Raw genomic sequence first — 14,978 nt, 5'->3', positions numbered from 1 at the left:
TAGGAAAACATTAACCAAAAGTACCGGTTTTGATTTGGCCATAAAGTGACAGGAGAGGTAAGGTTCTCTAGGATTAAAGAATAACGTTTTCTTATTTGATTTACTTTAAAAAATTATTCTGAAATCTGTTACATATCTGTCCTCTCCAGGATGAACTTTATATTGGTTCAGCAGATTGTTTACTGTGCTCTTCTTTTTCTTTTTTTGGTCTTTCCTGCTCAGTGCCCAACCCAAGTTCAAAGGCTGATAAGAGAGAAAATCTCATGAGGAGGTTTTAGTCTAGGGAAAGTCATTCAGTGGATGTGATCTTGGCTCACAGGGGACGATGTCAGGCTCTTCCTGGCTCCTTCTCAGCCTTGTTGCTGTAACTGCTGCTCAGTCCACCATTGAGGAACAGGCCAAGACATTTTTGGACAAGTTTAACCACGAAGCCGAAGACCTGTTCTATCAAAGTTCACTTGCTTCTTGGAATTATAACACCAATATTACTGAAGAGAATGTCCAAAACATGGTGAGTTCTCATGGCTCTATTGGGCTATTTGTTGCCTCTTAAAAATTAGATTACTGCCCATGAAACTGAAAAGGGAAATCAAAGAAATGCTCTGAGTTGTGAGATTGGATGTTTGCCTCCATATCCCTGATTTTGGAGTCCCAGATAACTAAACTTAATTCACCCTGGGGTTCATTCAGAAAATTGTTACAAAATAATTCACTGGTCTCAATCCAGATGCTTGGAAACAAGTGAATATTCTTTATAAAATTACCGCCATAATTCTCATCACAGTCAGGATTTCAAAGCATTTTCATGGAAATTCCATAAGTTATTGAGTTAATAATTTTCTTTAGTCTACAATATCAATAGGAATATCTAAAGATTCTCTACAAATGATATATTAACTGAAAAATGCAACTGGAGGCTTAGTGAAAGAACTAACCAGTAATTAAGCTAATCAGGGCTTGGGTGAGGCTGGACTTGGGAATTCCTTTTCTCTTTGTCACGGACCTCCAAGGGACTCCCAAAGGTCACAGAATCCAGGCAGAGCCCTCCAAAACAAAAAAAAAAAACGAACAACAAAAAAACCATGATTAAACCAGTTCTGACAAATATCAGAATGCTCTGGGAAAGCCAGATGCTTTGTTAAACAAGTGCAAGGACTTAGGAATTTCTTCTCTCACAGATCCCAGAACAGTATCCTTACATATTTAAGTGCTGAGAAATCAAACAACTTTATTTAAGAAAAGGTTGTATGTACTGACTCACTAAATTAAACACAGCATAGTTTTATTTTAATGAGACTTTCTGATGATCAAGTTTATCTTCTTTGGGATTAACAATAAATGAACTTCTTAGAGTAAATAACTTGCTCTGTAATCCCCAGTTTTGAATATTTGCTGATGAATAACCCACTCTTAACTGAAAATAAATAAAATATTTGAAATTACTGGCTGGGTGCGGTGGCTCACACTTGTAATCCCAGGACTTTGAGAGACCAACGTGGGTGAATCATCTGAGCTCGGGAGTTCGAGACCAGCCTGGGCAACATAGCAAAACCCTGTCTCTACAAAAAATGCAAAAATTAGTTGGATGTGGTGGCACACGCGTGTATTCCCAGCTACTCGGGAGGCTGAGGCAGGAGGATCACTTGAGTCCGTGAGGCAGAGGTTGTACTGAGCTGAAATCTTGACACTGCCTGGGAGACAGAGTGAGGCCCTATCAGAAAAAAAAAAAGAGAGAGAGAGAGAGAGAGAAAGAAATTACCATTAATATTTCTAAGGCCACTTAGTGCTTCAAATCTTGGTGTTTGTGATATACTTTTTACCTCAAAGAAGGTTTGCAAAATCTGAAAAAAGTTCTTCCATAAAATAAATACTTATAATATGCCATAAAGTAAATTTTTGGCAGCTCAATATACAGACAAGTATTTGGAAAACGATTCAAACCATAACCAAAGCAGAATTTTGCCACCCAAAATATTGGTTCTAGTGGTAAACAATAACCGCTTAAGCCACTGAGGCTTGTTATTTGTTATTTAGTGTTACATAACAGAAGGTTATTTGTTATGTACTAAATAAGAAACAAAGTTGCTTGTTATGTAGTATTACGTAACAAAAAACAAACAGTTGTTATGTAGTATTACTGTAGCAATAAATAACTGATACAGGAACGAAAATTTGGGCTGCATGACATGTGTATGTTCATATCCTATCAGAGTGACATGATTGAGGATAATCTACCATTCCCATATTGTCCTATGGTGTAACTTTCAGAAGTCAGAATATCCTTGTCAGCCTATGGATTTGACCTAATGTGGTGATCCTTATGTCAAGCTCTGAGAATATACCTCAAAATAATAGAAGGCATCAAAACTTGATCAGTATAGTATCATAAAGCTGCTGATGTAGAAGTGTGGAGAGGTCTATCAGATAGAGATATGGGGGAAAAAAGGCTTGGTTAAAACAGGTTTCCAAAGCTCTGTCCCTTTCTCTGCCATTGTGGTATGTGTGGTTGACTCCATTTCTCATGTTTTCTTACAAGACTTTCAGGATCAAGCAATTCCTGGCCAAAAAACAAAAGCAAGGATACGTTGTAGCTACTTCTTGGTGAGTTACCAGAAGCCATGAAGAGAGAGCATGAAGCCCATACTTTTTTTTTTTGAAGGGTCTCCCTCCATTGTCCAGGCTGGAATGGAGTGGCATGATCGTGATTCATTGCAGCTTGACCTCCTGGGCTCAAATAGTCCTCCCACCTCATTTAAATTTTTTTTTTTTTGTAGAGAAGAGACCTCACTTTGTCTCCCAGTCTGGTCTTGAACTCCTGGGCTCAAGCGATCCTCCTGCCTCAGCCTCCCAAAGTGCTGGGATGACAGGCATGAGCCACTGCACTTAGCCTATCACACTTACTCTTTGCGTGGTCTCCAGAGCTTCTTCAGCCCCCTGCTGCCAGGGCCCCTAGGGTCTTGGGCATGCCCCATTTCTGAACCTATTCCTGTCTCCAGGGATAGAGTCACAGTGAACTCAGCAGGATGATTCTAAACCGCTATTCTGTATATACCCAAGGAAATTTCATCCCTGTCTTTAATGAGTCTGTCCCATGCCCCTTAATACACATGAACACCTACCCACAGGTACAAGTCGGGGAAGATCACTGTGCAGCACATAAAATAAAATTCAGGGGTGAGCACTTTTTTTCCCATGAGATAAAATTAGGAAAAAATAAAAATGTTCATACAGGTTAAAAATTGTAAATGTTAAAATATTAAACCTCCCATCTAAAATAAAGAAAAAATAATTTCTTAAATCCTAAGCTTGAGTTATGGAATTCACATTCTTATAATTTACATTACCTATTTTGTTAAATGGAATGTGTTTTGTTTTGTTTTTTTAATATGCAAGTACCTGGCCATGTTTAGAAAGTAACCAAGGCAGCTTTTGTCTTTGAACCCAATGTGGTTTTGACAGCTCTATCTGGAAATTGAGCCAGCATATGGGAGCCAAAGGTGAAGGTTTTCCTGGGAGATTTTTGGGCTCCAAGGTACTGGATAGATGCTAAAGATTCCATTCAGGTTTTCATTTTCTGTCTTCATGGAACTCTCACACCTACAGGGGAAGAAATGGTTTAGAGGTTACTAAAAGTATATAGCCTGGTTTAGGCGATAGTGAGCTATAGAAAAAGAGAAAATAAGTTGTCAATACTTTAAATCTCAAACTACTTCTTACAAAAGGATTTTAATAGTTTAAATACAATTATCACAAGGTGGGTAAAGACCACCAGACCTATGGCCTAAGAAATCATATATTTAATTTGTGCATATAGTTAGGGCCAAAAAGAGCAGAGTATCTTTTTGAATGTTTTAAAATATAATTTAGGATTTTACAGCTCCAGTCCTTGAAATTACAAAGGATCTCTTTCAAGTCGGGAAAATGCTATCCATTGCAGTTATAGATGGGGTTTAGAGAGTGTTTTAATTTCTTGTGATTATCTCAAACAACGTGTGCCTTACTCCCAAAACTCCCTTGTATGGCTACAGAAATTGTTGCAGTTTTAGTTGCTTCTCTCCTGCCTTTGCCCAGAGGTAGTATGGAATGCCACGAATTTTATCTGTAATGGTTTCTTTCAAGCCTGGGGCTATGTAAACTGCTATATATGTTTCATTCCATTCATCATTCAGCCTACATATAGCTATCAACCGCTAAATTATCTGATAGGTATGCATGAACTGACTGATTCTTTGCATAACTGCTAAGCTGTCTGTTTTATTTAGGCTTGGGAGCCGTAGGGTAAGGATATGGAATAAATTGTAAATAATATTAAAAGAATAGCTTGGCAAGGAATAATACATCCTCAGAGGCCAAAATGCAAGGCAACACAAAGTGATTTTTTTTTGGTGTTATAATTATAACACATGTAGGATGGTAGTGATAAATAAAATATAATTGGATAGCCTCAAAATTCTCACATATAGTATGATAAACAATGTTCTAAGACTGAGGCCTTTGGGAGGTTGTGAGTTATTTCCTGTAGATAGAGAGTAAAATTATTCCTATAATTTGGTATGAAAGTTTTACCAGAAATTTTGCTTCACAGTAAATCATCTGGATTGGGTGAAGCCAGGTAGGGATTGAGAAGTGAGTCAGGTGGGTTGCATAGATGCGTCTGTGCTGCAGACCAAATTCCTCTTCCCATAGCTCACTTCTTCCCACTCCTGCATGTTACAGAGAAGACTAGACTGTGTCAAACACAATCTGTAGGATAATAGTTCAGAGCATTAGCTTCGAAAAGAAACACTGGGTTGATGCCCTGGTTCTTCTAATTTCTAGCTGTGTGACCTAGGGAAAGTTACCTGCTGTGTGCCTAATTTCCCTTATTTGCAAAGTTGAGACAATAACAACTCCCTCACAAGGTTGGTTGTTGTGAAGATTAATCAAAAAGCAGTTTCTGAGAGGTTGTGAGTGTTCAGGAAAGAGAGAAATTGCTTTCCTTTTTTTTTTTTTTTTTTTTGAGACAGATTCTCATTCTGTCATTCAGGCTGGAGTGCAGTGGCACAATCATGGCTTACTGCGCCTCGACTTCCCCAAGCTCAGGCAATCTTCCCACCTCAGCCTCCTGTGTAGCTGGGACTACACGTGCGAGCCACCACACCTGGCTGATTTTTGTATTATTCGCAGAGATGGGGTCTCGCCATGTTGCCCAGACTTGTCTCAAACTTCTGGGCTCAAGCGATCTTCTGACCTCAGCCTCCCAAAGTGCTGGGATTACAGGCATGAACCACCACACACAGCCTATTTTCCATTTTCACTGCCACTATTTTCTTTATCTCTTGTGTGGTTAATTACTGCCACTTCCGTGCACCATTTCCATCATGTCACATGCGTAGTCAAAACGCTCAGTGACTGCTTAATTCTCAGAGGGTAAAAGTGAAATTCCTTGGCCTGGAAAGTGCAATCATGCCTGAAGTTCTACCTGTGGGAGCTGTACTAGTTATCTATTGTGCAAAAAGTTACCACAAGCTTAGCAGATTAAAACAAAGCATATTTATTATCCCACAGTATCTGTGGGCTAGGAGTCCAGGCACAGTTCAGCCGGATCTTCTGCTTCTAAGTCTCATATGGTTGCATTCAAGGTGCTGGCTAGAGCTATGGTCTCTTCTGAGGCTTGATTGGTGATGGATCTACTTCCTCGCCAATGCAATTACTCAGAGGCCATCTTTAATTATTTGCCATGTGGCCTTTTCCATAGGGTAGCTCACAACGTGGCATCTTGCTGCAACAAGTCAGCAAAGGAGAGAGTCTTCTATCAAGATTAAAGTTAAAATCTTATGTAACATAAACATGAACATCCTGTCACCTGTGTTGTATGCTATTGGTTGAAAGTAAATCACAAGTCTGCTCATACTTATGGGGAGGGGATCACACAAGGGTGTAACCACCAAAGGCAGAGATCATGGGAGCATTCCTAGAGTCTGTCTGCCACAGGGCCAGGATCAAATGCTGGTGGCTGATTGCCAGCTCCACTGTTTATATCTTTCAGCCCCTTTCTGTATGTATAAAAAAGGAGAGAGAGTGATTTTCTACCTCATAGTGTTTTTAAGAAAATCAAATGAGGTAAATTATTTTGCAAAGTATTGTCTACTCATCTGACTCCTACCTACTTTCAGGTCTGTCTTAAGTTGCAACTTCTGCATGAGGACTTGGCCAAATATAGTCACCTGCGTGAATTTCCTCTTTCTTGTAACAGAAACTGCTTGGCCCACTCATGATTTATACATTACTAAATACTCTTATGTTTCATTAATGAAACATTTATAATGCCTATCTTACCTGTCTGATAAAATTGAAAGCAATCTAAGGACAAGAACTTTCCCCCTATACATAAAATATAAAATAAATCATAAAATAATAATAAATAACAAATAAATAATAAAATAACTAACATTTGTTGAATGATTAGGATGTGTTAGGCACTCTTGTAAGCATTTCATTTTTTGTTACTTCTTCGAATCCTTACAACAGTCCTTTGAGGTAAGTCCTATTATTACTTCCATTTTGCAGATAAGACAACTGTGGCTCAGAGAGGCTAAGGTACTTGAGTCCAGGAGCGGAATTCTTACTTTCCTCACACATTATCTCTTTTGTGTGGTCTAGAGCAGTACACTATACCAAGTAGTTGCTCATTTTGGTCTTTGGTAAATGGAAATGAATTTGTACATTGAGAAAAAACTACACTAGAGTAGTTTGGAGAAGTTCACTTTCCAACTGATGTTCAAGATTGGGCAGCGGGAGGAGAGGGGGTGGGAAATGTGTCCTGGCATCATCACCTGCTTGATGATTTCTTTTGCTGGTAGAAAATCACCATGGCTACCAATGGCCATTTTCTGGGAAGCCTTTTTTGGGAATCCTAACTTAAGATCAAAATCCCTGGGCTAAGTTATGGCAGCTAGGAGGTTACTGTGAACTGGTTCTCATTTCTAATGGTTTCCATTGTTATTAGGGGTCTGTATTCTCATTAAGTCCACTCTGAGCTCTACTGTATTCTCTCATCTTTGAATCCTTGGCCAACTCACCTACATCACAGCACTAAGGCTACAAATTCCAGGGCCCCATAATGTGGATTATCTGTGAGAATTCACTTCCAGTTCTGGGGACAGGACCCTTGGGAAAACCAGGCAATAGGCCAGAGAGAGAGAGAGTGGTCAAAAATGGCCTGGTCACTCTTAACCTAAACCTTGATCTTTAGCAGAGTAGAGGACTAAATCACTCAGGAAATATTAAATGTTTCACCAGATATTCTTTGTACTATATCTTCTGTTTTTTCTGTTCAAGCAATGCCATTCCGACTTCAATTTCCTTTCATGTCATTTCAGAATAATGCTGGGGAAAAATGGTCTGCCTTTTTAAAAGAACAGTCCACACTTGCCCAAATGTATCCACTGCAAGAAATTCAGAATCTCACAGTCAAGCTTCAGTTGCAGGCTCTTCAGCAAAATGGGTCTTCAGTGCTCTCAGAAGACAAGAGCAAACGGGTACGTTTGTGAACATTTTAGCATTGATCCCAAGAGTTGAAATATTTGGGAAATATTAAACATTAATATCACCCACAGCAGCTTCCTTTGTTTGAAAAGATAGTAATGCTGATGTTAGAAAAAGCTCTCTCTATCCCTAGGTAAGGTGACCATACAATTTATTATTCAAACTGGAATCTTTTTGAGAGTGAAAAATACTGGTAATAATTATATTCAAACACAGAGTTAAACTGAGATTGTCCCTGGCACTGTGGTGTGTATGGACACCCCCTAGTGTTAGGTCACCTTCCTGAAGGATCAGGCAGCCTGAAGAATACAGTTAGTTTGTGTCAGTGGTTCTCAACTGGGGATGCTTTAGCCCTCCGGGGATATTTGACAATGTCTGGAGACGTTTTTGGTTGCCACAAATACGGGATACTATTGACATCTAGTGGGTAGGGATGCTGCAGAACAGTTCACAATGTATGGGATGGCCCCCAGCAACAAAGAATGATCTTGTCCACAATGTCAACAGCAAACTTTTTTTCTATAAAGGAACAGATGAGAGTAAATATTTTCGGATTTGTGTATTTAGGTATTGTCTGTGTTACAACTAGTCAACTGTGCTGTTGTATCAGGAAATCAGCTGTAGCTAATATGTAAGTGAACAAGTATGGCTGTCTTCAAATAAAACTTTACAAAAACAAGCAGCAGACAGGATTTGGTCTGCAGAACATAGTTTGCAAACCTCTGATATAGCCTATTGAAATATTTTTAATCTAAAATATTTAGCTATTTAAAAAGAAAGTCTTCTTTCTCAGTTGCTTGTCCTCTGGAACTTTGTATGTTCTAATCTGTGTATATAAAATAAAAGTGTATCCAAAAGGCAAAGATAAAACCATGTGAAATGTATCTTTCTACAAGTTAACATTTATTTTTCTGCATTCTTTGGATCCAATTATCCAACTAATTATCAATCCACTCTACCTTATCCATTCTGTTTCTCCATTTTTCCCCCCACAAGGACACTATGAGAAACCTTGCCTATTCACATATAGACAGCCTGGTCCAGCCTAGGTGGAACCTGGACATTTTATTTTTTAAAAAATCCCCAGATAATTCTAATGTGCAGTCAGGACCGAAAACCACTGAAATTCATGTAAGAGCTTAAAGTGTTTGGGAAGAGGAGGGACTCAAGGGTGCTTAGATTTGATGGAGAGGAAGCAGTAGAGATTGAAGAAGAGGTAGAAAGAGACCGTGAGGGGTTTTGTGCCATGGTAAGGAATTTAGGTTTATTCCTTTGGACTATGGGATTGTGTGGAAGTTTTAAGCGTAAGGTCTATTTCATGTTTTAGGATCACTCTCAAGGCAGAACCAAAGAGAAACAGGAGAAGGAGAAACAGATCCTTTAATCCAGTGCTTCTTAAATCAATCTGAGGGAGAGAACCATTTCCTTCCTTCCTTCCTTCCTTCCTTCCTTCCTTCATTCCTTCCTTCTTGCCTTCCTTCCTTCTTTCCTTCCTTCCTTCTCTTCCTCCTTCCCTCTTTCTCTCCTCCCTCCCGTCTTTCCTTTTTCCCTCCTTTATTCCTTTATTTCTAATACATTGCAGATCAATACTTGCTTAAGTTCACTGATTACAAGCTTAGATGTCATGGAAATATCAAACTGTTTTCCAAAGTTTATAAACTTTTATTCTCTTAATTCCTGTACTTATCACAGAATGGAAACAAACTATTTGCTCATGTGCACTGGTCCACGGATTACACCTGGAGTATCACTGCTTCACTCTGTCACCTTCACTTTACCTACAGGGTAAAGTTTAGCAACTTTAGTATAGCAGAGATGGTCCCTCGTGATCTGGCCCCTGCTTATCTCTCCATTCTCATGTCTTTCATTTCCCTTAATGAACACCGTCACTCCAGTTTCATTCAACATCTCACTGTCCCCTGGGAATGCCTTGTCTTTTCCAACCTCCTTCCATCTTTTAGACTCTTCCCTCTACCTCCCTTCTCTACATGACCAATGCCTACTTCTTCTCCAAGACACAGCTCTTATCTTCCCTTCTCTTTGGACCCATTCTTGAATCTCCAGGTTATTAGTTATTAATTTCTCCCTGCTTCTATACTACTGCATCACTTTTTGGTGACAGTTATAGCACTTGTCATTCTGTTATGTATTAATAGTTACTGATTTCATGGCTGCCTCACTATCCTATAACTTTACGGTCTTTGACTTGTTCATTTCAGAACTGTCAGAGTGTAGGACATATTACAGGTTCAATAAATGCTGAACGAAACAAAAAATGCACTTCTCTGTGTTAATTCTTTGGGTTTTGGTAGATCTGGTTATTTCAATTACTCCATATATATTTATTATGTGCTCATAGCACTTTGTGCTAGTTGACAGTGGGAAAACTTAACTGGGCTATTCCTTCTCTACATGGCAAAGAAGTAAATTGCTGTATTTTGAGGAATCAAAAAATCATGTGGCCAAAAGGGTATGTCTATATTAGCATTCTCTTCAGCAAAATTTCCATTGTTAACATTGTTTATTATCTTAAATTTGCAGTTGAACACAATTCTAAATACAATGAGCACCATCTACAGTACTGGAAAAGTTTGTAACCCAAATAATCCCCAGGAATGCTTATTACTTGATCCAGGTAGGCTACTAATTTTGAGTAGTGATTATGAAATTTACTTTTCTCCCAAGTTTCAAAAATGATTGCAAATGTGTGTTTCAACACATACATGGTCTTTTAACTTTCTTGTAAATTTTATCACATTTACTTAATTTAATCAAGTCAATAAGTAAGTTATTTCAGTGGTTTATTTTCTCTGCAGACGTATTTTGGAACTATAAGGGTAAGGAAATGAATGAATCATGAGATTTTATTTAACCACTTTATGACCTGATGTCTGCCAACCTTACTTTTAATTCTTTAAAGTTCATGTAGTTATTTACAAATAAAATTTTTACAAATGCATCTTTTCTTGTCTTTGTGTGCTTTGGGATAACAGGTTTGAATGAAATAATGGAAAAGAGTTTAGACTACAATGAGAGGCTCTGGGCTTGGGAAGGCTGGAGATCTGAGGTCGGCAAGCAGCTGAGGCCATTATATGAAGAGTATGTGGTCTTGAAAAATGAGATGGCAAGAGCAAATCGTAAGTTTGCTGATCTGTAGAGGTCCTGAAGCTCTCTGTGTGGCCGCGGGGCTATTTCTTCTGCATTACCAAGCCTGCCCTTTGATATCAGGGATACTCCTCAATTAACAGTCATCTCCTGAACAATTCAGATGACCTGTTTTAAAAAGAAATTACTGGGGAAAAAGAAAAGGTGCACTGGTATTCTACAATTCAAGAAGCTCAATAATGAGACTCAACTACAAGGCCTAAAATAAATTATCCAGGAATTATGAATTATAAGTAATCTAGGAAGATCTCAGACCCCTAAAAGTTCCTGAGGGAGTCTGGGGATTAAGAGGGGATCCCATTTCTCAGGATGAGAGACAGAGTCACTGTCTTTTGTCTAAAGCCCCCACAGTTCACTTTCAAAGGTCATTTGTGTGTCTACCTTAGGGTGATACCCCAGAAAGAAAAAAAAATCAGATTAGTTTAGGCTGGAAATGTATTATTTTCTGCAGTTGTAATTATATCTCAAATTATGTGGTCATAAAAAATCTTAACATAGGAAGGAATTTCCATATCTCTTAACTTATTCTCTTCCCTGAATAGTGAGCTGAAGTCATGGAATCATTATTCACATTGTGCTTTGATGATTTACTGCCCGCTGAGGTTGAGTAAGGAAGAATTTTTTCCCCCATTTGTTGTTTTAAAATTTCCTTCACTGCCACTTAAATTCAATATTCTTAAGCCTTACGCAAGCTGGAGACAATAGCTTATCACCATTTTTAAAACAATATCCTGCATGTCCTTTCATCCAAATATTTATTTCTGTCCTCATCTTCCTGGTCATTAATTGCAAATTTGAATGTAAAAATAAAAATTATTAAATTATGTTTACAAACTTTATTAGCTAATACCCTAACACAAGCTTGTGTTTCCTGATGGTGAGATACTAAAGGAAGCACATAGAAACATGCTATTGATACATATAATTTGCAAACAAACACAGGTTCACTGTGGCAAAGTCTAAGATGAGTTGGGTCTGATCTAAAAATACAAGGCCATGAACAAAAGAAGAATTTAAAAACTTAGAGATCCAGTCACATATTTTAAAGCTAAAGATACAAACTGATGTATCAAGAGACTACACACCCAGAATTGAGAGACTAGGAGTGTGCTTCTTTCGCTTACCAGCTGTGTGATCTTGGACAAGCGATTTAACCACTCTAAGCACAGGTTGTTAGTGGGAATATAAACTGGTGAAGCTGTTTTGGAAAAATAGCATGAGAATTCCTAAATAAATTAAAAATAGAATTACCATATGATCCAGCAATCCCTCTCCTGGGTATATACCTAAATTAGATGAAATTAATACTTCATAAGGATATCTACACTGCCAAGTTCACTGCAGCATTAATCGAAATAGCCAAGATAGGGAAACAACCTAAGTGTTTGTCAAGGGGTGAATGAATAAAGAAACTGTGGTAGGTATATGGAATGGAATATTATTCAGCCTTAAAAGAGGAGATCCTGTCATTTGCCTCAACATGGATAGACCTGGAGGACATTATGCTAAGTGAAATAATCCAGACATAAAAAGAAAAATATAGCATCATCTCACTCAAACGTGGATTCTACAAAAAAATCAAATATACAGAGGTAGAGTCATCGTGATTACCAGAGGTGAGGTGGAGCGGGGTGGAATACAGGGAGAAGTGGGTTAAAGGATACAAAGTAGCAGACATGTAGGATGAACAAGTCTAAAGATCTAATGTACAACGTAAGGACTATAGTTAATAATAATGTTTTGTATTCAGGATTTTTGCAAAATGAGTAGATTTTAGCTGCTCTTCCATGGGGGGACAATGCTCAACTATGTGAGATGATAGATATGTTAATTTTGTTTACTATAGTAACCATTTTATTATATATGTATCTCATAACATCATGGTGTACACCTTAAATATACGCAATAAAATTTATTTTTATTTTTTTTTAAATTTATTTATTATTATTATACTTTAAGTTGTAGGGTACATGTGCATAACGTGCAGGTTTGTTACATATGTATACTTGTGCCATGTTGGTGTGCTGCACCCATCAACTCGTCATTTACATCAGGTATAGCTCCCAATGCAATCCCTCCCCCCTACCCCCTCCCCATGATAGGCCCCGGTGTGTGATGTTCCCCTTCCTGAGTCCAAGTGATCTCATTGTTCAGTTCCCACCTATAAGTGAGAACATGCGGTGTTTGGTTTTCTGTTCTTGTGATAGTTTGCTAAGAATGATGGTTTCCAGCTGCATCCATGTCCCTACAAAGGACACAAACTCATCCTTTTTGATGGCTGCATAGTATTCCATGGTGTATATGTGCCACATTTTCTTAATCCAATCTGTCACTGATGGACATTTGGGTTGATTCCAAGTCTTTGCTATTGTGAATAGTGCTGCAATAAACATACGTGTGCATGTGTCTTTATAGCAGCATAATTTATAATCCTTTGGGTATATACCCAGTAATGGGATGGCTGGGTCATATGGTACATCTAGTTCTAGATCTTTGAGGAATCGCCATACTGTTTTCCATAATGGTTGAACTAGTTTACAATCCCACCAACAGTGTAAAAGCGTTCCTAATTTCTCTACATCCTCTCCAGCACCTGTTGTTTCCTGACTTTTTAATGATCGCCATTCTAACTGGTGTGAGATGGTATCTCATTGTGGTTTTGATTTGCATTTCTCTGATGGCCAGTGATGATGAGCATTTTTTCATGTGTCTGTTGGCTGTATGAATGTCTTCTTTTGAGAAATGTCTGTTCATATCCTTTGCCCACTTTTTGATGGGGTTGTTTGTTTTTTTCTTGTAAATTTGTTTGAGTTCTTTGTAGGTTCTGGATATTAGCCCTTTGTCAGATGAGTAGATTGCAAAAATTTTCTCCCATTCTGTAGGTTGCCTGTTCACTCTGATGGTAGTTTCTTTTGCTGTGCAGAAGCTCTTTAGTTTAATGAGATCCCATTTGTCAATTTTGGCTTTTGCTGCTGTTGCTTTTGGTGTTTTAGACATGAAGTCTTTGCCCATGCCTATGTCCTGAATGGTACTACCTAGGTTTTCTTCTAGGATTTTTATGGTATTAGGTCTAACATTTAAGTCTCTAATCCATCTTGAATTAATTTTCGTATAAGGAGTAAGGAAAGGATCCAGTTTCAGCTTTCTACTTATGGCTAGCCAATTTTCCCAGCACCATTTATTAAATAGGGAATCCTTTCCCCATTTCTTGTTTTTGTCAGGTTTGTCAAAGATCAGATGGCTGTAGATGTGTGGTATTATTTCTGAGGACTCTGTTCTGTTCCATTGGTCTATATCTCTGTTTTGGTACCAGTACCATGCTGTTTTGGTTACTGTAGCCTTGTAGTATAGTTTGAAGTCAGGTAGCGTGATGCCTCCAGCTTTGTTCTTTTGACTTAGGATTGTCTTGGAGATGCGGGCTCTTTTTTGGTTCCATATGAACTTTAAAGCAGTTTTTTCCAATTCTGTGAAGAAACTCATTGGTAGCTTGATGGGGATGGCATTGAATCTATAAATTACCTTGGGCAGTATGGCCATTTTCACGATATTGATTCTTCCTATCCATGAGCATGGTATGTTCTTCCATTTGTTTGTGTCCTCTTTGATTTCACTGAGCAGTGGTTTGTAGTTCTCCTTGAAGAGGTCCTTTACATCCCTTGTAAGTTGGATTCCTAGGTATTTTATTCTCTTTGAAGCAATTGTGAATGGAAGTTCATTCCTGATTTGGCTCTCTGTTTGTCTGTTACTGGTGTATAATAATGCTTGTGATTTTTGCACATTAATTTTGTATCCTGAGACTTTGCTGAAGTTGCTTATCAGCTTAAGGAGATTTTGGGCTGAGACAATGGGGTTTTCTAAATATACAATCATGTCATCTGCAAACAGGGACAGTTTGACTTCTTCTTTTCCTAACTGAATACTCTTGATTTCTTTCTCTTGCCTGATTGCCCTAGCCAGAACTTCCAACACTATGTTGAATAGGAGTGGTGAGAGAGGGCATCCCTGCCTTGTGCCAGTTTTCAAAGGGAATTTTTCCAGTTTTTGCCCATTCAGTATGATATTGGCTGTGGGTTTTTCATAGATAGCTCTTATTATTTTGAGGTACGTTCCATCAATACCGAATTTATTGAGCGTTTTTAGCATGAAGGGCTGTTGAATTTTGTCAAAAGCCTTTTCTGCATCTATTGAGATAATCATGTGGTTCTTGTCTTTGGTTCTGTTTATATGCTGGATTATGTTTATTGATTTGCGAATGTTGAACCAGCCTTGCATCCCAGGGATGAAGC

The 14,978-nt window shown here is 38.3% G+C and overlaps 1 protein-coding gene across 1 annotated transcript in view; it reads left to right on the top strand.

The window, feature by feature from the left end:
* Positions 1–276: 276 nt before the first annotated feature.
* Positions 277–14,978, top strand: part of ACE2 (angiotensin converting enzyme 2) — a 52,311-nt gene continuing 37,609 nt past the window's right edge. Inside the window, exons 1-4 of the mRNA XM_005593037.4 lie at positions 277–511; positions 7,362–7,520; positions 10,069–10,162; positions 10,521–10,664. Coding sequence (XP_005593094.3) covers positions 326–511; positions 7,362–7,520; positions 10,069–10,162; positions 10,521–10,664 — 583 coding nt within the window. The 5' untranslated portion in view covers positions 277–325. The remainder of the gene's footprint in view (positions 512–7,361; positions 7,521–10,068; positions 10,163–10,520; positions 10,665–14,978) is intronic.

The sequence above is a fragment of the Macaca fascicularis genome, chromosome X (assembly GCF_037993035.2).
Source record: "Macaca fascicularis isolate 582-1 chromosome X, T2T-MFA8v1.1".
NCBI lineage: Eukaryota > Metazoa > Chordata > Mammalia > Primates > Cercopithecidae > Macaca > Macaca fascicularis.
Note: the sequence above shows the minus strand (reverse complement) of the source record. Positions and strands in the feature narration are given on the sequence as shown.